Source organism: Salvelinus sp. IW2-2015, linkage group LG13 (genome assembly GCF_002910315.2).
Source record: "Salvelinus sp. IW2-2015 linkage group LG13, ASM291031v2, whole genome shotgun sequence".
NCBI classification, from domain to species: domain Eukaryota; kingdom Metazoa; phylum Chordata; class Actinopteri; order Salmoniformes; family Salmonidae; genus Salvelinus; species Salvelinus sp. IW2-2015.
In genome coordinates this window covers 26,247,275-26,275,172 of record NC_036853.1, presented here as the reverse complement: position 1 = coordinate 26,275,172, position 27,898 = coordinate 26,247,275, and the positions used below count along the sequence as shown (strand labels likewise).

Below are 27,898 nucleotides of genomic sequence, written 5' to 3'. Positions count from 1 at the left end.
CCTGCTTACTCATTGGTTTAATCTCATTGTTTTGGATATCAACGAAAACGCCATCAGGAGTACAATAAATTGTAGCCTTAAGTTTAGCTAACAGAAAATCATGTTCAACATTCATTGGTTCCATTTATAATTGTATTGGTTAGGGGTAAGTCAAGTCCTGTACAATGCTTCCATGACCCACTCTGAACATTTCTCAGAATACTTTTTACACCACTTATGTATGTCTACGTGTGGGTGTGAAAGTTGTATGTTATTATATATTTTTCTATTGTTACTTCATCAGATCTCTAGTAACCCATTATACTCAATATTATGTTACTTTATCTCTAGTAACCTATACTCAATATTATGTTACTTTATCTCTAGTAACCCATTATACATTTATGGTACATCACAAATTCCTCATATACACTCTAGTGATCTATTCATACAGGGGTTTAAATATTCACTCTAGTGATCTATTCATACAGGGGTTTAAATATTCACTCTAGTGATCTATTCATACAGGGGTTTAAATATTCACTCTAGTGATCTATTCATACAGGGGTTTAAATATTCACTCTAGTGCTCTATTCATACAGGGGTTTAAATATTCACTCTAGTGTTCTATTTAACAGCATATTTCGGGAATAATACTCTCTTCTTTCATATCTCCATACAGAATCCCTTTATAACGTTTTAAATCTTTAGGTTTTCACCTCCACACCGCAGCAACGATCACAGCGCAGCAGCCCGAGAGGTACACATCTCTTTCATATCGAGGAAATAAATGTCCGGGGGCTGTTACCCTCTCAAATATTTCAATGGCTTCTCCTCTAAGTGCTCACGACAGGTAGCTCGATGGGCAGTGGTGGACAGAACCCGAGATAACGTTATAGATGGAAATACTTAGCTCACACAGAAATGGAAAACTCAGCTCACATTCACACTGGAGCTAGTCCCCTGACAGCTCTCATTCACTATAGCTAAATTTCAATCTCTTATTATCCAAATTTCAATCTTATTATCCATATTTCTTAATATCTACATTTCCATCAATCTTAATAGTAATAATTTAAATAATTTTATTATCCAGGTTTCAATCAGCTTAATATGTCATATCTCACAATCACACAACTTTCACATCCATATTCACTTAGTACTATTCCCAAACATACTCGGTAATCTCCCTTATTACTCCATGTGCATCTTCAACGATTCTCTGTCGTTACTTCCTATGCACCATATGTATCTTCACTTTACATATAGAATAGCACCTAGTGCACTTTATGCTATTCTCTACCAGTTACCACAGACACTTCTCTTATAAATGCCTACAGACAGCTGTCAGCGGGGCATGGTACTGTTACTTGCTCTCGCTCTAGTCTACTCTCTAAAACTAGCTATTGCTTTCTTTCACGTCATATGTATCTTCAACGGTTCCTCTATAGTCTCTACAGTCACCATAGTCCCTACAGCATCCATAGTATAATTAGTTTATATTGTCATAAATGCTGTGGTCCCTACAGACTCTATATTCTTGTCACTTCCATACATATAGAATAACACCTCGTGCTATTACTTAAGACTAGTGGTACCCTCTATACATATCTTTGTTTAGTTTTATTATATATTTTGATTTTTTTAATACAAATTCATTTGAAATTTACTTACAGAAATCAGTTGCCGTCCCTCAATTGTTCGCGGATGATGGGTCTCCTCCTGGGCAGCTCACAGTAAAGGTCTGGTCTGGGCGGGTCTCGTCGTCTTTTGGTCAGATGGGAATTTCCCTCACGCTCCTTAAAATGCGGCACCGGTTTTCCTCACAGACCCACACTGGAAAGCTCCGCAGGCAGAATCAATCATCCTGTTCGTTGACGCCAAATTGTTGTGGAAATGAATTTATAGAGACACAGGAACGCAATCTTAAATTAATCATTGTTTGTCAGCGCGCTGGAGAGGTTCCAACAAACTCAACACACCAAGTTCACATGTTGATTAGGAGCTCTAATGGGGCAGTCCCATTAGTTCCTTATATACTGAGTTATATTTGCATGATTTAGCTTATTCATCATTCATAATTAATGTTTGCTTCCTTCATGTGATGACCAATACTGGGTCATGCATGTGACAGACCAATACCTCACGAGGCTTCTTCTCTCTAAGCTGAGACCTTAGACCCACGATGCCATTCACGCTGTCTGCCATCTACCCGGTACAGTTGAAACCGGGATTCATCCGTGAAGAGCACACTTCTTCAGCGTGCCAGTGGCCATCGAAGGTAAGCATTTGCTGAACTGCAGTCAGGTCAAGACCCTGGTGAGAACAACGAGCACGCAGATTACCTTCCATGAGACGGTTTCTGACAGTTTGTGCAGAAATTCTTTGATTGTGGGTTTGCACAGTTTCATCAGCTGTCTGTGTGGCTGGTCTCAGACGATCCCACAGGTGAAGAAGCCGGATGTGGAGGTCCTGGCTGGAGTGGTTACACGTGGTCTGGGGCTGTGTGAGCAGTTGGGACGTACTGACAAATTCTCTAAACCGACATTGGCTTATGGTAGAGAAATTAACAATTATCTGGCAACAGCTCTGGCAGACATTCCTGCAGTCAGCATGCCAATTGCACACTCCCTTAAAAATTGAGATCTGTGGCATTGTACATTTTAGAGTGGCCTTTTATTTGCCCCAGTACAACGTTGCTGGGTTTTTCACGCTCAACAGTTTTCCGTATGCATCAACAATGGTCCACCACCCAAAAGAATCAACATGGGTCAGCATTCCTGTGGAACGCTTTCGACACCTTGTTAAGTCCATTAAGTCTATAAAATGAATTATGCAAGAAATGGTGGTGGTAATGCCTTTGTCCGGAAATATTGATTTTATAACCAACATATTGAAGTAAACTTGGAGTCAAGCGATGACATGGTATATGGTCCTCCCACTACGACTTGGGAAACCATGCAGTTTATTAGGCTACAGATTAAATAAATGATGAAAGTGCATAGTATGAGCTTGACGCTCTTTTCCAATAAATATCGAGAGTCTTATATTCTGGTGACATGGTGATCGATGTCGTTTTGACAAATAAAAACACTTGCTCTTATCCATAATCTCATCATGTAGACTAGCCTACCTGCACTGTATCTGCGAGCTGTTGGCTAGAGGGCACGTGCCAAGACCAGAGTCGGAACATTTGCTGTTTAACTCAGCAGTTTTGGCAAAAACAAAATACGCTGGAAACACACTGAACCGTATATTTTTGTTTGGTACATGAAAACTGAAGCGAAAAAGTACATTTTGTATGCACTACGTCATCACACACTGATTTCAATCTGCAACAAGTCCATTTGGTGGAAACACACCACTGGTGGGACAACGCGCATATTTTCTTTATTCGAATTTTTGAATATTCGCATGAAATTTGGATGGAAACCCAGCTATTGATGTAAATCTGCTAGTTAGCTAGCTCAATTTATTTTCATAACTAGGTTTCCATCCAATTTGTGACAGATTTTCATGCCAATATTCTGAAGTCTGCATAAAACAACATGCACATTTTCCCAACAGAGATGCGTTTGTATTAAACAGACTTTCTGCAGATAAAAGGCTTTGCGTGATGACGTAGTGCACATAAAAATTACTTTTGCGGTTAAATTGACATGTACCGAATGAAAAATACAAGTTAGATGGGTTTCCGTCGCATTTTCAGCTCTACTGATGGTTTTGTCACAAAAACTGTTGAGTTATATAGTAAACTCTGGTCTTGGTACATTTGCTCTAGCCTACAGCTCGCAGATACAGTGGGGGTAGACTATCTACATTATGAGATTATTATGGATAAGAGCAATATTATTTGTATTTCTCAAACGGCAGCCAAGCATCAATCATCATGTCACCAGAATAATATCCTCCATATTTATTGGAAAGGTGCATCAAGCTCATCACCTTGCACATTTATCAGCTGTGAAGTTCATAATTTATTTAATCTGTCGCCAAATAGAGCCCCACAGTGGAGGTGTCATAATACCCTTAAAACCTAGCGGTCAAACAGGGAAATGTGTCCAATCGCTTTTCCACCAGTCATTGTTCCCATAGCCCTCATTTTAAGTGTTTCTAAAATTCCCTATGGGGAAAATGACTGGTGGAAAAACAATTGGAACCATTTCCTTGTTTGACCGCTAAATTTTATTGGTATTATGACTCATATTGTGGTTCTCTATAAACTACATGGTTTCCCAAAGTCGTAGTGGGAGGACCACACAACATATCATTGCCTGACTCCAAGTTTACTTTGATATGATGGTTATTATATCAATATTTGCACATAAAGGCGTTTCCACCACCATTTGTCGCATAATTAATTTTATAGACATAAAAAGATCCCACCGAAGATCCCAACGAACAAATTGTCTGTCTGCATTCATAAAATTGTACATGCATTTCATGTTTCCATCAGCCCAGTCGTGACTTTTTCTACGCATCAAGTAATTCATCTGCATGAAATGGTTGGATGGAAACGTGGTTTATGATTGTGATTTACCTCTGTCTTTCTGTCTCTCTCTGCTGCACGTATCAGCCAACCAGACCCAATATTGATGATGATGTAGGCTAAATCAAGTGTTATCAAATGTAATGCTGCTGTGGCAGTACTGTTTATATACAGTGCTTTTGGAAAGTAGTCAGACCACGACTTTTTGTTACGTCACAGCCTTATTCTAAAATAAATTCAGTAATTTTTTCCCCTCAATCTACACATAATACCTCATAACAATAAAACTAAAACAGGTTTTTAGAAAATGTTGCACCAATTTTTTTTTTTACTGAAATAGCTTATTTACATAAGTATTCAGACCCTTTGTTATGAGACTGGATTGTGTCGAGGCACAGATCTGGGGAAGGGTACCAAAAAATGTCTGCAGCATTGAAGGTCCCCAAGAACACAGTGGCKTCCWTRAWTCTTAAATGGAAGAAGTTTGGAACCACCAAGASTCTTCCTAGAGCTGGCCACTCGGCCAAACTGAGCAATCGGGGGAGAAGGGCCTTGGTCAGGGAAGTGACCAAAAACCTGATGGTAACTCTGACAGAGCTCCAGAGTTCCTCTGTGGAGATGGGAATACCTTCCAGAAGAGATGCAGCACTCCACCAATCAGGCCTTTATGGTAGTGTCTCCAGAAGGAAGCCACTCCTCAGTAAAAAAGGCACATGACAGCCCGCTTGGAATTTGCCATAAGGCACCTAAAGGACTCTCTGGCCATGAGAAACAGGATTCTCTGGTCTGATGAAACCAAGATTGAACTTTTTGGCCTGAATGCCAAGTGTCACATCTGGAGGAAACCTGGAACCATCCCTACAATGAAGCATGGTGGTGGCAGTATCATGCTGTGGGGATGTTTTTCAGATGCAGGGACTGGGAGGCTAGTCAGGATCGAGGGAAAGATGAATGGAACAAAGTACAGAGAGATCCTTGATGAAAACCTGCTCCAGAGTGCTCAAGACCTCAGGACTGGAGCAAAGGTTCACCTTCCAACAGGACAACGACCCTAAGCACACAGCCAAGACAACGCAGGAGTGGCTTCGGGACAAGTCTCTGAATGTCCTTGAGTGGCCCAGCCAGGAGTCCGGACTTGAACCCGATCGAACATCTCTGGAGAGACCTGAAAATAGCTGTGCAGCGAAGCTCCCCATGCAATCTGACAGAGTTTGAGAGAATCTGCAGAGAATGGGAGAAACTCCCCAAATACAGGTGTGCCTAGCTTGTAGCATCATACCCAAGAAGACTCGAGGCTGCAATCACTGCCAAAGGTGCTTCAACAAAGTACTTTGCAAAGGGTCTGAATACTTATGTAAATATGATACTTTAAAAAAATATATGTATACATTCTCTAAAAACCTGTTTTTGCTTTGTCATTATGTGGATTTATAGGGGGGAAACATGCGAAGGGAGGAAACAAACATATCTAAAGGGGGGAAACAATTTCATAAATTTTAGAATAAGGCTGTAAAGTAACAAAATGTTGAAAAAGTCCTTCCACAAGATAGGACTTGCTACCACAAGATAGGTCCTTCGTTCTATTGGTTCGGTTGCTAGAGAAGTGACCCAGTTGTTCCGGTTTTTTTGTTCTCCATCTATGGATGCGACCCAGTCGTTCGTTCTAAATGTTCAATTTTCATGGCTGGCAACATTCTTATTGCTAGCTAGATAGCCAACTATGGCTAATTTGCAGTCACGTCAAAAAGTGCAGCCAGAATATCAGCAAATTAGCTGCATTTGAATTTGTTTAAGCTGTTTTACAGAGACATTTATTTGGATACATCCATAACAATGAGATAATGAGGCGCGATTTCGCCTCGCATAGAAAGTGTGCTCACTCGTCAGGACACTGTTGTTCAGAGGAGCTAGCCAACAACACAGCTAACACAATCGCTTCATACTGTAGCTGGAAAGACTGCAAACTAGCTGCACTTTGTTTCGTTTTGCCTTGTTACAACTGACATTTCTTTGTATATATCCATAAAAATGATGCCGGCGGATTCATGATTGACTGGCTGAGAAACGCTTTTACCTGTAAATGTAGATTATTTGCTAGGGGGCAGTTGATTAGTTTGGGTAATTCATATATTTATGTGCTGCTCTTACCTGTTTGGTCAATGGACATTGTGGAGTTTGACATAATCAAGTCTAAATAACATCCGTGTGAACAGTCGATAACCAAGCTCACCTGCCACACTTCTATCCTCTAAGACTTAGAGGTTGTGGTTGTGTTGTGGTTGTGTTGTTTACAACATGAAAGGAATGTAGCGTTCTGTTTAATGATTGGTTGTAAAGTAACAGAACGCGCGTGTTACTTTAACTGTTTTAACACTTTTGTCTGTGTTCTCCACGACTCACTATTTAAATGCAGAATTTCAGGTATATGTGGTAGTCTACCGAACAACAGCTTTTTGCTAACATTTGTGACAGTACTGCACTTGTATGCACCATTATCAATGAGCCCCTTTACCATACAATCCCCTCCCACACTGTCTAACCGTGTACGAAGACAACTGCAGCGCGCTGATAGCGTTCAAGTGGATGCTGTTTTGCAGCATCAGAGGCGCACTTCCCAAGACCTAGCTTATTTGACGGGGGATGATAAATGATTTGGTAAAACGGACTGTTATTATTTGTTAAACACTGTGGTTAATTATTGCTACACCAGAAGGCAGAATAATTGTGCAGAATATACGATAATATGTATATATTCTTTCGCTTCTTATGGGGTTTTCTTGCTCCTCCGGCAGGTTAGTGGTGTGAGATGTTCATTATTTGCCATGGCAAGAGGTCTGTTTTCATGGGTCTGGCTGAGGAAGCCTATCTACATACAGGTAAGCCAATGGAACATCTTTCCTATACTTTCTCGAGGTTGGACCATCACCTATTCACTATTGGAAGGTTGATTTATTCATGATACAGTATGGCACTTTCAACATTATATTTCTCTTTTGGACACAATTGAATATACATTAATTTGCAATATTAACATTTTGGTAGACTATACTTTGGGGCTTTATATTATTGTCATTGTCATCATTAATGCTTGTGTGGTTGTTGCATCTGATACAAATGGTTCCTTTTAATTAAGTATCATCATCATCATTGATCATATTTGCAATATGGCACTTAATGCTTTGTGGTGCCCAAGAGCAGCAATCATTGGTCAAATTCAGTAGGCTACTCGCCGTTGCTGTAGCAACAGGGCTGATCATCCAGTGTTCACACAGGACAGGACACAAGGTTTTTTTTTCCTCCCATGAATTAGAGCACTGCATTCAATCCCAGGGTCTTGTAGCTAAAAATATGTTTTGCAATCTTAGGTTGTAAGCCCTCTTATTTGCATTGTCCGAGTATGAGCTCCTTGTGCTGCTCTCTCTCATATTTACCTCCCATCAAAAATATTGTCTTCATGTTATACTCAACCCCATTCCCTTTATAGTGCACTACTTTGACCAGAGCCCTAGACTTTGACCAAGTATTGCATTATAGGGAATAGTGTGCCATTTGGGACATATTCAATATGAGTATTAGGTCAACTTGCTGTACTACAGACCTATAATAACTGGTCAATGGTTTGCACATTTTTACAATTCTAGACAAATTCAGTAGATGCTCTTAACTGTACAAGCAAACTAAGAATCATGACTAATTTACATATTCTTGGATTTCCCTTACCTTTCCCCCCAAGTTAGGCACATTTTTCTCACAAGTTACTCGAGACCATGCAGGAGATCCAACCTTTACAAGGCAGATAGTGTTTTCTGCAAATTACAGAGCCCAAGCCTTATGTTGTTTATTTAGATATGGTTAATGTTTGTAGTTATTTTCCCCCAGTGATTCATGTATTTCTGTTAAATAGCACCCTGGTATTTTATTCCATAGCCTGAAACCCCGGCTTTATCATCTTATCTGTCTGCTGAGCTGTTCYGCCAGGAGTCCCACTGTGAGCTGCATTTGTTTTGCTCTCTGTGTGTGCGTGCATGCGTGTGGCGTGTGTGCATCTGCCACCTCAGTCTCACGGACCGTTTTCTAGGCCATTTTGCTTCTTCCTAATGAGGGCAMAGATTGACTGGAACAGCTTCACTCGCCGGTTGGTAACTCCATAGGAAAAGCTATTTTCATACAAACGTATATAAAACCCCAAGCAGGCATCTTGTATTCTTACTAGGATATATCGATTCCTTGTAATTATGTTTATCTATGCTCCGCGCCGTTTAACAACTGCACTCCCCAGTAGCCTACAGAATTTCCAAGAATGTCACAAATAATGTAATCTCGGCAACACGGAACCAATGTAAACGGCCACGAGAGATTACAAATCATTCAACAGTATCAGACATTGCACTGCATGCCGCTGAAGTTATCACCGTCATCCTACTGTACATTTCACCTCCACATAGGCTACACACTGTGGAAGGCCATGGTTGTCAGGGTGCGGAGAGCTCAGTGGTCCAGCCAAGTATTCCTAAAACTGCTCCATGGAGCCTGTCTGTCTGCCAGGAGACAGGGGTAATCCTGCCATCCTGGCTCCAGTTTACTGTGCTCAGTCATCCAGATCTGATATCCAATGCTCCTTGAGTCCTTGACGCTCAGAGTTAGACTCTGGGAATGACGTATAGGCTGCGTTCCAAATGGCGAAGTTGATATCACCAAATACGTAGCCCTGGCTGCGAGTCTCCTGTGATTTGTCACCTATCTGGCACAGTGTGAACGTGTGATCAGGCACTGCTCTATTTTTGTACGGCTATTAGGAATTAAAACAACAGATGCTCACCCACCAGTTTTATCCCTATGGAGTAAGAGAGAACCAGGTCTGATATACCCTTGTGGCCCGAGCCTACATGAATATGATTGAGGAACTGTGTCGGTATGAAAGTTTAAAGGTTATATGGATGGGTATATAAATAGGACATAGACGAAGGCACAAGACAACAAACATTAGAAAGGGTTGTTATCATGACATTTGATGTTGGCACAGTTTAACAGTACTAACTAAAACACACGTACACAAGACAGAGAAAATGGTTCAAAATGCTAAATTGTCTATTCTTGGAAGAATTTGGGTTACCAACATTTTAGTCAGTTCTTCAATTGTAGTTGAACTCAAAGAGATGTGGGGGAGGTTTAAGGAAGAGCTGTCTGTCACGTCTAATCTTTCCACTGCTCTCTCTCCTCAGGGGAACACCTGCGTGCTCCCATCTCTCAATCTGCTCTTCTTTCCATTCTCTGCAGTGRATGACTCTATCAGCGTTTGTTCACGAACCAATACAATGTCTGAGGTCTAAGCTTTTCCCAGTGGACTTGGTGGGAGCCAAAAMAAATCAATATTATTTAAGATGCAACATTTTGCTGTTGTGACAACTATTCTGCTATTCTGTGCATGCATGCTTGTGAGTGTTTGCATGCCTGCGTGAGAGATGAGGAGAGAGCTAGTGTTTGTATTATTGCATGCATGTACAGTGGGGAGAACAAGTATTTGATACACTGCCGATTTTGCAGGTTTTCCTACTTACAAAGCATGTAGAGGTCTGTAATTTTTATCATAGGTAGTACACTTCAACTGTGAGAGACGGAATCTAAAACAAAAATACAGGAAATCACATTGTATGATTTTTAAGTAATTAATTTGCATTTTATTGCATGACATAAGTATTTGATACATCAGAAAAGCAGAACTTAATATTTGGTACAGAAACCTTTGTTTGCAATTACAGAGATCATACGTTTCCTGTAGTTCTTGACCAGGTTTGCACACACTGCAGCAGGGATTTTGGCCCACTCCTCCATACAGARCTTCTCCAGATCCTTKKGGTTTCGGGGCTGTCGCTGGGCAATACGGACTTTCAGCTCCCTCCAAAAATGTTCTATTGGGTTCAGGTCTGGAGACTGGCTAGGCCACTCCAGGACCTTGAGATGCTTCTTACGGAGCCACTCCTTAGTTGCCCTGGCTGTGTGTTTCGGGTCGTTGTCATGCTGGAAGACCCAGCCACGACCCATCTTCAATGCTCTTACTGAGGGWAGGAGGTTGTTGGCCAAGATCTCGCGATACATGGCCCCATCCATCCTCCCCTTAATACGGTGCAGTCGGCCTGTCCCCTTTGCAGAAAAGCATCCCCAAAMAATGATGTTTCCACCTCCATGCTTCACGGTTGGGATGGTGTTCTTGGGGTTGTACTCATCCTTCTTCTTCCTCCAAACACGGCAAGTAGAGTTTAGACCAAAAAGCTCTATTTTTGTCTCATCAGACCACATGACCTTCTCCCATTCCTCTGGATCATCCAGATGGTCATTGGCAAACTTCAGACAGGCCTGGACATGCACTGGCTTGAGCAGGGGGACCTTGCGTGCGCTGCAGGATTTTAATCCATGACGGCGTAGTGTGTTACTAATGGTTTTCTTTGAGACTGTGGTCCCAGCTCTCTTCAGGTCATTGACCAGGTCCTGCCGTGTAGTTCTGGGCTGATCCCTCACCTTCCTCACGATCATTGATGCCCCACGAGGTGAGATCTTGCATGGAGCCCCAGACCGAGGGTGATTGACCGTCATCTTGAACTTCTTCCATTTTCTAATAATTGCACCAACAGTTGTTGCCTTCTCACCAAGCTACTTGCCTATTGTCCTGTAGCCCATCCCAGCCTTGTGCAGGTCTACAATTTTATCCCTGATGTCCTTACACAGCTCTCTGGTCTTGGCCATTGTGGAGAGGTTGGAMTCTGTTTGATTGYGTGTGTGGACAGGTGTCTTTTATACAGGTAACGAGTTCAAACAGGTGCAGTTAATACAGGTAATGAGTGGAGAACAGGAGGGCTTCTTAAAGAAAAACTAACAGGTCTGTGAGAGCCGGAATTCTTACTGGTTGGTAGGTGATCAAATACTTATGTCATGCAATAAAATGCAAATTAATTACTTAAAAAATCATACAATGTGATTTTCTGGATTTGTGTTTTAGATTCCGTCTCTCACAGTTGAAGTGTACCCATGATAAAAAATTACAGACCTCTACATGCTTTGTAAGTAGGAAAACCTGCAAAATCGACAGTGTCTCAAATACTTGTTCTCCCCACTGTATGTGAGAGGACTGTAACGTACATATTCCATGTTCGTGGCCTGTTGAACCAACTACGCAGTATGTAAGTGAAAAGTGAACAACTGGCCCAAAAGCTGTCGCAGTGTTGAGTCAGTTTGGGGATGGGGTGTGTCCGCATCCAGGAGGGGGTGATGGGGTCTTTCTTATTGCCTGCTGTCTGACTCGAATTGGGATGAGTCAGATCACCAAGGCAGTGCATAGCTCCTTCACACAGCACCGACAGAGAGAGTGTTACATCTCCCAGAGCCTGCACCATGCACACAGAGACTTTGTGATTCCCAAATGGCACAGTATCCCCTATATAGTGCACTGCTTTTGACGAGAGAGAGAAAGTCCATCCAGTACAAGTCAAGGGGTTTTCTTTTTCTTTAATATTATTTTTAAAGTGTTAAACAAATCAAAATATATTTTAGATTCTTCAAAGTAGCCACCCTTTGCCTTGATGACAGCTTAGCCCACTCTTGGCATTCTCTCAACCAGCTTCACCTGAAATGCTTTTCCAACAGTCTTTAAGGAGTTCCCACATATGCTGAGCACATTTTGGGTGCTTTTTCTTCACTCTATGGTCCGACTCATCCCAAACCATCTCAATTGGGTTGAGGTCGGAGGATTGTGGAGGCCAGGTCATCTGATGCCACACTCCATCACTCTCCTTCTTGGTCAAATAGCCCTTACACATCCAGGAGGTGTATTGGGTCATTGTCCTGTTGAAAAACAAATGATAGCCCCACTAAGCCCAAACCAGTTGGGATGGTGTATCGCTGCAGAATGCTGTGGTAGCCATGCTGGTTAAGTGTGCCTTGAATTCTAAGTAAATCACAGACAGTGTCACGAGCAAAGCAACCCCACACATCACACCTCCTCCCCCATGCTTCACGGTGGGAACCACACATGCAGAGATCATTCGTTCACCTACTCTGCGTCTCACAAAAACACGGTGGTTGGAACCAAAAATCTCAAATTTGGACTCATCAGACTAAAGGAAGATTTCCACCAATCTAATGTCCATTGCTTGTGTTTCTTGGCCCAAGCAAGTCTCTTCTTCTTTTTGGTGTCCTTTTAGTAGTGGTTTCTTTGCCTCAATTTGACCATGAAGGCCTGATTCACACAGTCTCCTCTGAATAATTGATGTTGAGATGTGTCTGTTACTTGAACTCCGTGAAGCATTTATTTGGGCTGCAATTTCAGAGGCTGGTAACTCTAAGGAACTTATCCTCTGCAGCAGAGGTAACTCTGGTCCTTCCTTTCCTGTGGTGGTCCTCATGAAAGCCAGTTTCATCATAGCGCTTGATGTTTTTTGTGACTGCACTTGAAGAAAATGTCTAAGTTCTTGACATTTTCCGGATTGACTGACCTTCAAGGCTTTTACCAAATAGGGCTATCTTCTGTATACCACCACTACCTTGTCACAACACAACTGATTGGCTCAAATGCATTAAAAAGGAAAGAAATTCCCCAAATTAACTTTTAACAAGGCACACCTGTTAATTGAAATGCATTCCAGCTGGTTGAGAGAATGCCAAGAGTGTGCAAAGCTGTCATCAAGGCAAAGGGTGGCTACTTTAAAGAATKTAAAATATAATTTGATTTGTTTAACACTTTATTGGTTACTACATGATTCCATATGTGTTATTTCATAGTTTTGATGTCTTCACTATTAGTCTACAATGTAGAAAATTGTAAAAATAAAGAAAAACCCTTGAATGAGTAGGTGTGTCCAAACCTTGGACTGGTACTGTATATACTGTGTTCTATTCTACTGTATTTTAGTCAATGCCACTCCGACGTTGCTCGTCCTAATATTTATATATTTCTTAATTCCATTGTTTTACTTTTAGATTTGTGTGTATTGTTGGGATTTGTTAGATATTACTGCACCGTTGGAGCTAGGAACACAAGCATTTAGCTACACCCGCAATAACATCTGCTAAATATGTGTATGTGACCAATAACAATTGATTTGATAAACCCCAAGGTCCAATGTAATGCATGAAAGTCAGTATTTAGAGGACAAGCAGCGTTCCAAATGGAACCCTACTCCCTATAAAGTGTACTTCTTTTGACCAGGGACAATAGGGCAGTTAATGCCCTATTGTACTCATCCTCACTCACTCACTCTTAATGGAATAGAGAGCCATTTGGAATGCACACTTGCTCTTTCCCCACTAGCAGCCTATGGGATCCTGTATAGGAGAGAGAAATGCATCATCACAGAGTTGAAATGAAAGCCCTCAAAGCAGTGATTTTTAAAGGCCAACCACATACAGTTGAAGTCGGAAGTTTACATACACCTTAGTCAAATACAATTCAACTCAGTTTTTCACAATTCCTGACATTTAATCCAAGTAAAAATTCCCTGTCTTAGTTCAGTTAGGATCACCACTTTATTTTAGGAATGTGAAATATCAGAATAATAGTAAGAGTGATTTATTTCAGCTTTTATTTTTTTCATCACATTCCCAGTGGTTCAGAAGTTTACATACACTCAATTAGTATTTGGTAGGATTGCCTTTACATTGTTTAACTGGGGTCAAATGTTTCGGTTGGCCTTCCACAAGCCTCCCTCAATAAATTGGATGAATTTTGGCCCATTCCTCCTGACAGAGCGTGTAACTGAGTTAGGTTTGTAGGCCTCCTTGCTCGCACACGCTTTTTCAGTTCTGCCCACAAATTTTCTATAGGATTGAGGTCAGGGCTTTGTGATAACCACTCCAATAATTTGATTTTGTTGTCCTTAAGCCATTTTGCCACTACTTTGGAAGTATGCTTGGGGTCATTGTCCATTTGGAAGACCAAGCTTTAACTTCCTGACTGATGTCTTGAGATGTTGCTTCAATATATCCACATAATTTTCCTCCCTCATAAGTGCACCAGTCCCTCCTGCAGCAAAGTACCCCCACAACATGATGCTGCCACCCCCATGCTTCATGGTTGGGATGGTGTTCTTCGGCTTGCAAGCCTCCCCCTTTTTCCTCCAAACATAACGATGGTCATTATGGCCAAACAGTTCTATTTTTGTTTCATCAGACCAGAGGACATTTCTCCAAAAAGTACGATCTTTGTCCCCATGTGCAGTTGCAAACCGTAGTCTGTCTTTTTTATGGCGGTGTTGGAGCAGTGGTTTCTTCCTTGCTGAGCGGCCTTTCAGGTTATGTCGATATAGGACTCATTTTAATGTGGATATACATACTTTTGTACCTGTTTCCTCCAGCATCTTCACAAGGTCCTTTGCTGCTGTTCTGGGATTGATTTGCACTTTTCACACCAAAGTACGTTCATCTCTAGGAGACAGAACACGTCTCCTTCCTTAGCGGTATGACGGCTACGTGGTCCCATGGTGTTTATACTTGCATACTATTGTTTGTACAGATGAACGTGGTATCTTCAGGCGTTTGGAAATTGCTCCCAAGGATGAACCAGACTTGTGGAGGTCTACCATTTTTTTCTGAGGTCTTGGCTGATTTTCTTCTGATTTTCCCATGATGTCAAGGAAGGAGGCACTGTTTGAAGGTAGGCCTTGAAATACATCCACAGGTACACCTCCAATTGATTCAAATGACGTCAATTAGTCTATCAGAAGCTTCTAAAGCCATGACATAATTTTCTGGAATTTTCCAAGCTGTTTAAAGGCACAGTCACCTTAGTGTATGTAAACTTCTGACCCACTGGAATTGTGATACAGTGAATTAGAAGTGAAATAATCTGTCTGTAAACAAATCAAATMTATTTATATAGCCCTTCTTACATCAGCTGATATATCAAAGTGCTGTACAGAAACCCAGCCTAAAACCCCAAACAGCAAGCAATGCAGGTGTTGAAGCACGGTGGCTAGGAGAAATTCCCTAGAAAGGCCAAAACCTAGGAAGAAACCTAGAGAGGAACCAGGCTATGAGGGGTGGCCAGTCCTCCTCTGGCTGTGCCTGTGGAAAAATTACTTGTTCATGCACAAAGTAGATGTCCCAACCGACTTGCCAAAACTATAGTTTGTTAACAAGAAATTTGTGGAGGGGTTGAAAAACGAGTTTTAATGACTCCAACATAAGTGTATGTAAACTTCTGACTTCAACTGTATGTGTTTTCCTTCAGAGTGTTGTCCATATAATGGCTTTGCAGTTGGATTCAATTTACATCACCTACCCACGCAAGAATCAATATGAAAACAGTACATTGTGTAGTTTCTGCGTTCTCTCAGCTTTGGTTTGTAAAAAACACTGGAAAATCACTAGGACACAGATTATGCTCACGCTAAACATCTTTGTTGGCATATTTCCAAAGTGTAATGTATCAGGTCTTCAGATTACTTGACCTGGGAATGCTACAGGAAAGTACAAGGAAAGCTGAAGATTACGCTGGTAGCCTGGTACTAAACCTATTTTGTGGAACACTTCCAAAGTCAAGTGTATCTCGTTCTCTCTGAGGCAGAGTAAGAGATCAGCCTGCATGTTGAATAGTAGAGTATTGTACTCACCATTCTGTTGTAATTGAAATTCTGAGCAGCTGTCGGTCCTGTGCAGCGCTGTTGAGGTGCTGGTGAATATTTGTGGTGTAATATCAAGGCACTATGGCTGGGAAAACACTGTGATCTGTAAAGCACCAACTCTTCACAGCAGTATATATGGAAAAACCTGCATGCACAGAGGAAAAGGGCATACATTGATGCCACTGTATTTACCTCTTGCTGCTCGGTCCACTGACCAGGTCTAGGACTGCAGAGAGAGGCGCAATGAGAACACACAGACTGGGCTGTCCTCTCCTCTGTAACTATTCCCCAGGTTGTTGCTGTAAATGAGAATGTGTTCTCAGTCAACTTACCTGGTAAAATAAGGGTAAATAAAAATGTAAAAAATAGAGGAAACTCAGACCAGTACATGCTAAAAAGATGTTGCTCTGGACCTGCAGTCACAATAGAGCAGTGACTTGTGACTAGTCAGTAGTCAGAAGTAATATAGACTCCACAGCTCTCAACACTGTGAGATGACCAAGTGCTCCCCCAGACAAAGAGGAGGAGGATGAGTGTGATGGACTGACATTACAGTTAGAGTGCCATTGAATAGAGAGAGAGAGAGAGAGAGAGAGAGAGAGAGAGAGAGATTAGATTAGAGAGAGATGGAGGCAGATTGAGAAGAGTCATCTTTACTGTCACTAATAGAGGGTGGGTGGTTGGGTGATAAAGGGATAGTGAATGCATATCTGTCCAGTCCCAGTCTTATGCATCATCACTAATAACATAGTTCTTATAGAGACTCTCTTTTCCTGATATGCATAAGGGGTCATCTATAGAAGAAGAAAGTGATGTTGTCAAATGTACATCACATTATAGGTGCCTGGGGGAAAAAACATGCAGCAGTTCACCTTTGCTTATAATCATGTAGGCTAATCACTTAGCCTACATGATTGTAATGAAATTAGGGAATTGAGTTAGAGATGTGGTTACAGATCCACACAAAGCATTACGACAGAGATGGAAGGAGAAACTCAAAGTGCTGTATTAAGTTGAGAAGAAGTGCACAGAAGACGAAGAAATACAGAGAGCGAGAGAGACAGAGTCATGGCAATAAAGCAAATTGGAACTTAAAAAGAGGGAGAGGCTGGGGGAGTCCATCACTGTCAAGCCTTGGACATCGTCATCATTATTAGATGGAATAGAAAGGGTCGCTGAAGATCTGTTATTCCTCCACTCAGCTAGTTTGTTGCGTTGGAGTAATGCCATTATCGACCTACTGAGACCATTTATAGAGACCATGTATAATCATTATTAATCAGGAAGGAAGTATTAAAAAAGGCAATAACAATTTAGAGTGTGTCAGAAAAATACACACAGAGTGTACAAACATTAGGAGCACCTGCTCTTTCCATGACATAGACTGACCAGGTGAATCCAGGTGAAAGCTATGATCCCTTATTGATGTCACTTGTTAAATCCACATCAATTGGTGTAGATTAAGGGGAAGAGACCGGTTACAGAAGGATTTTTAAGCTTTAAATCAAATTGTATTGGTCACATACACATGGTTAGCAGATGTTTTTGCGAGTGTAGCGAAATGCTTGTAATTTAGACATTGATTGTGTGTGTGTGCCATTCAAAGGGCGAATGGACAAGACAAAAGATTGAAGTGACTTTGAATAGGGTATGTATTAGGTGCCAGGTTTGAGTGTGTCAAGAAATGCAACGCTACTGGGTTTTTCCATGCTCAACAGTTTCCCGTGTGTATCAAGAATGGTCCACCACCCAAAGGAAATCCAGCCAACTTGACACAACTGTGGAAAACATTGGAGTCAACATGGGCCAGCATCCCTGTGGAACGCTTTCAACACCTTGTAGAGTCCATGCCCCGACGATTTGAGGGCAAAAGGGGGTTCAACTAAATATTTGGAAGGTGTTCCTAATGTTTTTTACACTCAGTGTAGATTGTACAGTATTGTAACTGTCTCTCTGTACCTAACCATGTGTTACCACGGAGAGCAATTGGGCTGTTGATTACTAAAGTAAGGATTCTAATTCCAAATTCTATGGGAAGAACACTCTGAGGATGTGCAAAAGACACCCTATGGGCCCTGGTCAAAAGTAGTGCACTGGGCTCTGGTCAAAATATGTGCACTATATAGGGAATAGGGTGCCATTTTGGCCTGTATTCATGGATGCCAAGGAAAGCCAGACTTCCCCAACAAAATTACCAAGAAAAAAACATTTAAAATAATTTATCTTTTGTCTCTCTGTGTTTCATAATTTCCCTTCAATTTGCAAAAACCTGAATGTATCTCACTGGAGAAAGCATCCAAGTGAGCGAAACAGCGCCCCTCTCTCTCTGTATGTGTAGGCCATCTATCTGATGCTGTCTGGTCCAAAAGAGTATGACATTGTTGCCGCCTGTAGCATAGAATACAGGGGAAGCCAATCAGCGTTGAGCTCAACTGTGAAGGGTCCTGGTGTACTTAAAAAAAGTGTCAAGGGAAGCCAGTTTGGATTTGATATCACTCCGATCACATCGCATCGAGAGCATACGTCATTGACAGAAACTTGTTGTGTGTCTCATTGAGTTGTTTTCTTCCGGTGGCTAGCTAGCTAGCCAAAACTGTCCCTTTTTTAAATTAGCCATGGGATGGAGATAGGGATTTGGACTTGTGGTTTTAGGCTACATAATTCTCCGTACTGGCCAACGATTTTATCCAACCATAAATTCATACATTGTTCCCCTGGCCTGAGAGGATGGAAGTTCAATATGTAGCTAAATGTAGAAGGCTAATGATTAACCTCTGTGTCCCTATACCTGGACGGTTGTTGCTAACATGCGCTAATGTGACTAGAATGACGTTGTAAGTAACAGCCAACTTTCCAGGACATAGACATGTCTTATATAGGCAGAAAGCTTAAATTATTGTTAATCTAACTGCACTGTCCAATTTACAGTAGCTATTACAGTGAAAAAATACAATGCTATTGTTTGAGGAGAGTGCACAACAACAAAACTTATCACGGCAACTGGTTTGATACATTTATCTCTGAAGGTAAATAATGTACTTACATTCAGTAATCTTGCTCTGATTTGTCATCCTAAGGGTCCCAGACATAAAATGTAACATAGTTTTGTTTGATAAAATACATTTTTATATTCAAAAGTAGAAACTGGGTTTCACAGTTTGAACCTCTGCTGTGTCCCATAAAAGGAAGTTAGGCTAGCGAGCAAGCATTTTCGCCAGTAGCCTAGAACAACAAAAAATGTAAGTGTGTACTGTATGACAGAGTGGTAGAGTGTTTCGTCAACATGAAAGAGAGGAGGATGGCATTGGCGTTTCTCTACAATTAGGGTGAGTGAATGTTGTTTTTTCTACTTGCACGAACACACACACACACACTAAAATCAGAACCATGAGGGCCTCCCGGGTGGCGCAGTGGTCTAGAGCGTGGTAGGCCCAGGCTCTGTCGCAGCCGGCCGCGACCGGGAGGTCCGTGGGGCGACGCACAATTGGCCTAGCGTCGTCCGGGTTAGGGAGGGTTTGGCCGGTAGGGATATCCTTGTCTCATCGCGCTCCAGCGACTCCTGTGGCGGGCCGGGCGCAGTGCGCGCTAACCGAGGGGGGCGGGTGCACGGTGTTTCCTCCGACACATTGGTGCGGCTGGCTTCCGGGTTGGAGGCGCGCTGTGTTAAAAAAGCAGTGCGGCTTGGTTGGGTTGTGCTTCGGAGGACGCATGGCTTTCGACCTTCGTCTCTCCCGAGCCCGTACGGGAGTTGTAGCGATGAGACAAGATAGTAATTACTAGCGATTGGATACCACGAAAATTGGGAGAAAAGGGGATAAAATTTAAAATACAAATATATATAAATAAATAAAAAAATCAGAACCATGGACAGCATATCATATTTAGCTTACTTTGATTGGACTAAATTGTTCTTGGTATCTTTTAGTTGTCACTGTATTAGACTAAGCATTGGTGATTTGATGATGTTAAAATGTTGAAGCTGGAATAGTGGAGGCAGCTCCTGTTTTCTTTGCGACTTGCGGTAACGCTCTGTGGTTTTTAATTATTAGTTGTTTGGTAGTCCGAAAATGTCAGAAACATTAACTTGCTTGACCATGCTGTAGGTCATGTAACTGTTTGTTACATGCAATATGCTTTGTGTAGTTCACCAGACAGATGTTGCTCTCCGGTTTWGTGATGAAACAAAGGTGTGGTTGAATTTATTCTGCCACTGTATCTTCTTATTGTCTCAGCCTTAGTCCTATATAACAATGTCGCAAGGCATATGAACTAACAGGTTATAAAGTATACAAAGCAATTATCACAACACATAGGTTGTAATATGGCTTTTTTATCTGGCTTGGCTTCCCCAGGGATTTTATCCACGCACTGCTAATGTATGGGACACAGCCATTGTCAGTTAACAGGGCTGTATTGACTCCCTGTCCCCAAACACACTCTGTTTCTCTCTCTCTTTCTCCCCTCTCCCCCTCTCTCTCTCCATCTTGCTCTCCCTCAATAAGAGGTGTTATCACTCCTTTCACATACATTTTATACTTTTTATAAGAACACCCAGCTCTTCTGGATAGGAATAATACAGTAAGCAGGTCTAGGATGTCTGTTTGCTGTTAGTTCCTGAGGAACATATCGAAAGGTTGGATTTTCTAGGAACATCAAAATTATATATTTATTTCCCCAAATGCATTTAGCAAACTGACTCAAATTWAGGAAGTGTTGTTTTGAATCYTTTTCTCTTTCTATGAATCTCACGTWTCACAGCCTGACAAAACAATGTGTGTGTGTTATCTGTCTCTCACCTCATCTATTTTGCATAATTGTTATCATACTTAATCTCACTTAAACTTGCATATTTCATGATGCCCCCCCAGTGATGGAGCTATTTATATCCATTCATTCATTCATTGTATAACTAGACTACTGGTACTWGACCAGCCTGCTTATTAAAATGACTGGAAATCCCTGTAGTGCTCAGTGATTCTCCTGCTTTCAATGTTCCAAAATGCTACTGATCTTAAGTATTTACACAAGACTATTTCTAGGCATGTCTTCTATAAAGATTTGTGCCATATTTCTCAACTTCACATTCGTACTTCCTTGGTAATATGATTGATCCTTATTGCAACATAAAGGTGGGGTAATACTTAGCCTACATATCCAACATTTTCAGCATTTTATGATATTTACTCCTCTGTGCATGTTCAAACATGATCTAGATCAGGGKCGACTAAACTGGGGCTCAATCTTCCCAGGCCCGTGGCGATGTTTCGTTTGGCCTGCCACCCCCCAAAATATATATTTGTAGTTTTTAAGAAGTGGGGTCTCAACTTACTGTTAAGAGACTGCATAGTACACGGTTCCCCAAATGGCATTCCGTGGGCCGAATTTGACCCGCGAGTGGTTTTATTTGGTAAGTTTTCTGAGCTAAAATAAAATGAATTATATATACATTTCTTTCCATTGAAGGACATTAAAGATTGTAAAAACACCAGGAAATCAGCTCCAAGAGATTTAATTTAACAAATATGTTCCCAAGTATTCCCACYCATAAGAGAGATGTGATAGTATGCAAATGTAAGCAAGGTTTTACATTTTTATGTTTTAGTCAAACATTATACTGTATTTGTTTTGGCTTCTTGCGGTTAATTTGCAGTCTACAAATMATTTGTAATTGTGTTCCGGCCCCCCAACCATCCGCTCAAGAACAAATCGGCCTGCGGCTGAATCTAGTTGATGATGCCTGGCATAACCTCCAGATGAACTTCAATGTCATACAAGTCTCCTTCCGTGGCCTCCAACTGCTCTTAAATGCAATTAAGACTAAATGCATGCTCTTCAACTGATCGCTGCCCGCACCTGCCCACCCGTCCAGCATCACTACTCTGGACAGTTCTGACTTAGAATATGTGGACAACTACAAATACCTAGGTGTCTGGTTAGAACTGTAAACTGTCCTTCCAGACTCACATTATATCTCCAATCCAAAATGAAATCTAGAATCGGCTTCCTATTTCGCAACAAAGCATCCTTCATTCATGCTGCCAAACATACCCTTGTAAAACTGACCATCCTACCGATCCTCGACTTCGGCGATGTCATTTACAAAATAGCCTCCAACACTCTACTCAAACAATTGGATGCAGTCTATCACAGTGCCATCCGTTTTGTCACCAAAGCCCTATACTACCCACCACTGCGACCTGTATGATCTCGTTGGCTGGCCCTCGCTTCATACTCGTCGCCAAACCCACTGGCTCCAGGTCATCTACAAGTCTCTGCTAGGTAAAGCCCCGCCTTATCTCAGCTCACTGGTCACCATAGCAGCACCCACCCGTAGCATGCGCTCCAGCAGGTATATCTCACTGGTCACCCCAAGCCAATTCTTCCTTTGGCCGCCTCTCCTTCCAGTTCTCTGCTGCCAGTGATGGAACGAACTGCAAAAATCTCTGAAGCTGGAGATCTTACCTCCCTCACTAGCTTTAAGCACCAGCTGTCAGAGCAGCTCACAGATCACTGCACTTGTACATAGCTCATCTGTAAATAGCCCATCAAATCTACCTCATCCCCATACTGTATTTATTTATTTATCTTACTCCTTTGACCCCAAGTATCTCAACTTGTACATTCATCTTCTGCACATCCTACCATTCCAGTGTTTAATTGCTATATTGTAATTACTTTGCCACGGCCTATTTATTGCCTTACCTCTCTTATCCTACCTCATTTGCAACATGCTGTATATACATTGTTCTACTGTATTATTGATTTTATGTTTGTTTATTCCATGTGTAATTCTGTGTTGTTGTATGTGTCGAACTGCTTTGCTTTATCTTGGCCAGGTCGCAGTTGCAAATGAGAACTTGTTCTCAACTAGCCTACCTGGTTAAATAAAGGTGAAATAAAATCAAATAAATCAAATAAAAATAAATAAATAATAGAATACACAACATGCAATTTCGAAATTTGGTAGTGCATCAGCAGTTTTCCTATTGTTATGTCAGTCACTGACAGTCAATCAATAGCCCATGTAAGCTAACATTTATTGATTGCTAGGTATGTTAGTCTAGCCAGCTATCTAAACCTTGTAGTAATCATGGCCAAATTATTTCTTTTATTAGTCACCTCACTCAGATATCATATGAACATGGCATACATAAGTCATGGCAAAATGTGTAGAACTGCAGGAATTTGCATTATTAGCATTAAAACTGCACAACGCTATAGAGGCGGCCCGGCACATATCAAGTTATAAAAAATTAATTTTATTGGCTGCCTACACATATTTTGCAGATGTATCTCAAATGCAACAAAATGCCTATGTTCCTAGCTCCAACAATGCAGTAATACCTAACAATACATGCAAATCCCCCCCCCCCCCCCAAAAAAAGGAATGAAGAAAGTAATAGAAATATCAGATTGAGGTTTTAAGCTCCTTTTCTTGCAATTCATTGATTTTTGCTTTGTCTAATGGGTATTCATGTGATATTTTAGTGACTCAAACAACAAAATCTATGGTCTAAAAAAACGTTAGCTTACATGGGCAAGTTGATATGGATATTATAAATAGCTCTCTCAGGTATGCAGTGACTGACATGACAAGAAGAAAACTGATGATGCCCTACCCAAATTTTGAAATTACACATTGTGCATTCTACTATTACAACTGTTAAAAGTAAGTTGAAAGACGGACTGAGTTCCTTAAAAAGAAATATATATATATATATATATATACTGTATATATGGGGGCTAGGGGAGGCGCATCCCACTGTTTGTGAACCTCTGCATTACAATATGAATCCTGTTCTTAACACATTGATTTCGACAGACCATTTACATGTCTGGAAGTGTTCCAAAAYGATTTTGTTCATTCACTCAGTAGTGATTGCACGTTTATTTCTCTTGCTTGGTTAAAATACAATAGTCTAAAACCTCTGATTTGTTGAAAACAGACTAATTTAATGARGTAGTAAACCATGTAAGCAAGCATTACATTTTCTTTTGACTGCACACTGCTGAGACATACCATTATGATATGTTACATTTCGTATAATATGTATCAATTTGTGGATGTCCATGATCCATTTTGCATATGTTACAAATTACAATTCATATGATGTTACAAATTGCAATTCGTATGATATTTTATGAATTTCAATTCGTACAATATGTTATGAATTTCCAATATGCATGATATGTTACACATTCCAATTTGTTGTTGCTAATGTTAGTTAGGTGGCTAACGTTAGCTAGGCTAGGGGTTACGGTTAGGTGAAGGGGTTAAGGTTTGGGTTAATGTTAAAGGGTTAAGGTTAGGTTTAGGGGAAGGGTTAGCTAGCATGCTAAGTAGTTGCAAAGTAGCTAAAAAGTAGTAAGTAGTTGCAAAGTTGGTAATGAGCTAAAATGCCCATCCTTCCACCCCGACCAACCACCCTTGAGTAACCTTCTGTCTTATGTGACCATACCGAACCTAACATAGCATACTAATTTCAGTGTCTCGGATTTACATTTACTATGTTACGCCTAGTCTATGAGACCAGGCTGGCACACAGCAAGTTGTGCAAGAAAGCAATGATTCTGATTTTTCCTTGGTGCACCCGGTTTTACCACCTGACTACTTTTTACTTGTGGATGACGACTTCAGAAATGTAACTTGACATTGTGTTGATCAGTCTGCACAAATTTGGAGTATAAGAATGACAAGATGGCAGGAGAGAGAGCATATGCCAGAGCCAGGGCTGTTACCTGACAATATTACCGCTACACCGGTAGTCACGAGTCATGACCGCAGTCAAATTCCACTGTGACCGTTTATTCATGGTGTCCCTGGCTTAATGTACCTGGCTTCTCCAAGTTCTGATGCTGCTGATGGTCATTAGTAGCCTACCAAACTTGCTAACTGCCTGGTCCTCAGCACTCTATTGTCCCTTTAATCACTCTGACATCAATGCAAATGTAATCGAAAATCAAATTAAACACGTCATGAGCTCATGTTGCGCAACATTTCTATAGGCTATGCAATTGCGTGACGGCGTCTATTAAAGAGAGGAAGATCCCATCAGCTAGGCCTACTATATTTATTCCTCAACTTTCCCACTATTAAGCACACTGCTTTGCTTTACAACAGAAGTATAACCTATCTGGCTGGCATGGAAATGAACCACAGGAAAAGCATCCTCCATTCGCTATTTAAGTGCATAGATAGACATATCTTTTTTCCCAGCTGCCCCTGTTCCGAGACAGGTGAATGATACTTGTCCATTCTAAATAAAAACTCATTTCACACATATTATTTAGTATATGTAAAAGATAAGATTAAATTAAGAATAGTCTGATGGGTGACAATATTAGTATTAATGTTAATGAATGACATTATCACTTGTGAATGATTTCCTGCATGTGCAGTAAGGCAAGAAACAGCACGGGTATTATTATTATTTTATTTAAAGAATCATAGTCACACACCTCATGTAGCCTAGTCCTTTATAATAAAGCATTACATGCATAATCACATTTGTGGTCACTTTGGAGAATGGTGTTTTCCATCTAATTGATTGCATTTTGGAACATTCACTCTTATAGCCTACTGCCGTGTGCTCATTGCTGTGCTCATAATGTATAGAAATAGCCTAATAGTTTATCAACATCTAAAGCTGAGCGTTCTGTTCTGTTCTTTGGTGTTTTTTGGGGGAKTATTTCTTTCTCGAACAGAATAGGTCAACTTTTGTACTATGGGGGACAGTATATTGACAAAAGCTAGTGCTTTTGCTGTTCATTAGGCCTACTCATCTTGTTGGCTGACGAAAAGTAAATGTGGACAGTTCTTCTAACATCTTCAATAGGAGCATGGAATTCGATAAGAAGCCGATGTTTCTGTCTTCATGTGTAGCCTACTTTGGAGCTGAGATGCCTGTGAGAAGGACCCAATCACGTGACGGGCATTAGCTAATAAGAATTGAGATGTGAGTGAGAGGTGCTTTAGAACAAGGCGATTGGCAGCAGGGAGAAGATAATTATAATTATTATATCCAGCCCAAGGGCACTGTGAGGGAAATTGTATGTTTATGTATCAAATCGATGCTATTTTTATGTTTATGTATCAAATCAATACTACTTTCTAATAACTAATTAGATAGGTTCATACAGGTGACTGACTGATTGTGTATGGAGGAATCGTCATTATCACTGATCCTCAACTTGGCAGTAAGCCCAGAATATTGCTATGGGAACAACCGAGGTACCTCAGTTTCAAGGTCTCAACTTGGAGAGAGAAAAGGCCTTGTGAGGTATTGGTCAGTCACATGTGCGAGCCACTGGTAGTGATGAATTAATTATGTTAACTCATGCAAATATAACTTGTCTGTGTATAGCCGTATAGAAGACAACTGCAGGGATCACACCAGTAGAGTTTCTGATAGACCTGTATGGTGTGCAGAGTTTGTTGTAACCTCTCCAGCTTGCTGATAATAAATAGGGAATAATTTTAAGATTGGCTTTAGGTGTCCCTGGTGTTGAATTTCCACCACAGCACAACGGCCACTGGCATGGATTTTTTTCAGTGGTGTAAAATACTTTAGTAAAAATACTTTAAAGTACTACTTAAGTAGTTTTTTGGGGTATCTGTACTTTACTATTTATATTTTTGACTACTTTTACTTTACTACATTTTACTCCATACATTTTACTTGATACCCAAAAGTACTCGTTAAGTACTCGTTATGCTTAGCAGGACAGAAAAATAGTCAAATTCACGCACTTCACGCATTCACAACCAAACATCACGGTCATCCCTACTGACTCTGATATGGCGGACTCACTAAACACACATGCTTCATTTGTAAATGATGTCTGAATGTTGGAGTGTGCCCCTGGGTTTCCGTAAATAAAATAAAAACAAGAAAATGGTGCCATCTGGTTTGCTTAATATAAGGAATTTGAAGTGATTTATACTTAAGTATATTTTTAACCAAATACTTTGACTTTTACTCAAGTATAATTTTACTGGGTGACTTTTACTTGAGTCATTTTCTATTAAGGTATTTTTTACTTTGACTTAAGTATGACAGTTAAGTCTGACAGTACTTTTTCCACCACTGGATTTTTTAGATGCCGCCTGGAAATTCGAAGCATTCTTGTCAAATTGAGAATGAGAGACTGATTAAGTGTGTGCAGCCTGCATAAAAAGAAAGCAGAGCTCATGCCTTTCATGGAACTTTTTTCAAATCATCATTAGAGTCGCATCATGCAGTCTTAGAATGTATTAACCCTTGTGCGGTGTTTTTGTTATTCACCCAATGTTCGCGGGTCTGATGGACCCACAACATTATTGGGTTTTTAAAACAATACAGCCATAACAATTTACATACAATTTCCGTACATCTCACTCATATATATATATATGTATGTGTATATATATATATATATGTATGTGTATATGTATATATATATATATGTATGTATATATATATATATATGTATGTGTATATATATATATACAGTGGGGAACAAGTATTTGATACACTGCCGATTTTGCAGGTTTCCTACTTACAAAGCATGTAGAGGTCTGTAATTTTTATCATAGGTACACTTCAACTATGAGAGACGGAATCTAAAACAAAAATCCAGAAAATCACATTGTATGATTTTTAAGTAATTAATTTGCATTTTATTGCATGACATAAGTATTTGATACATCAGAAAAGCAGAACTTAATATTTGGTACAGAAACCTTTGTTTGCAATTACAGAGATCATACGTTTCCTGTAGTTCTTGACTAGGTTTGCACACACTGCAGCAGGGATTTTGGCCCACTCCTGCCTACAGA

General features: G+C 40.7%; 1 protein-coding gene across 1 annotated transcript in view; it reads left to right on the top strand.

The window, feature by feature from the left end:
* Positions 1–7,029: 7,029 nt before the first annotated feature.
* LOC111971975 (divergent protein kinase domain 1A-like) overlaps positions 7,030–27,898 on the top strand; it is a 34,037-nt gene continuing 13,168 nt past the window's right edge. Inside the window, exons 1-2 of the mRNA XM_023998774.2 lie at positions 7,030–7,123; positions 7,261–7,344. Coding sequence (XP_023854542.1) covers positions 7,109–7,123; positions 7,261–7,344 — 99 coding nt within the window. The 5' untranslated portion in view covers positions 7,030–7,108. The remainder of the gene's footprint in view (positions 7,124–7,260; positions 7,345–27,898) is intronic.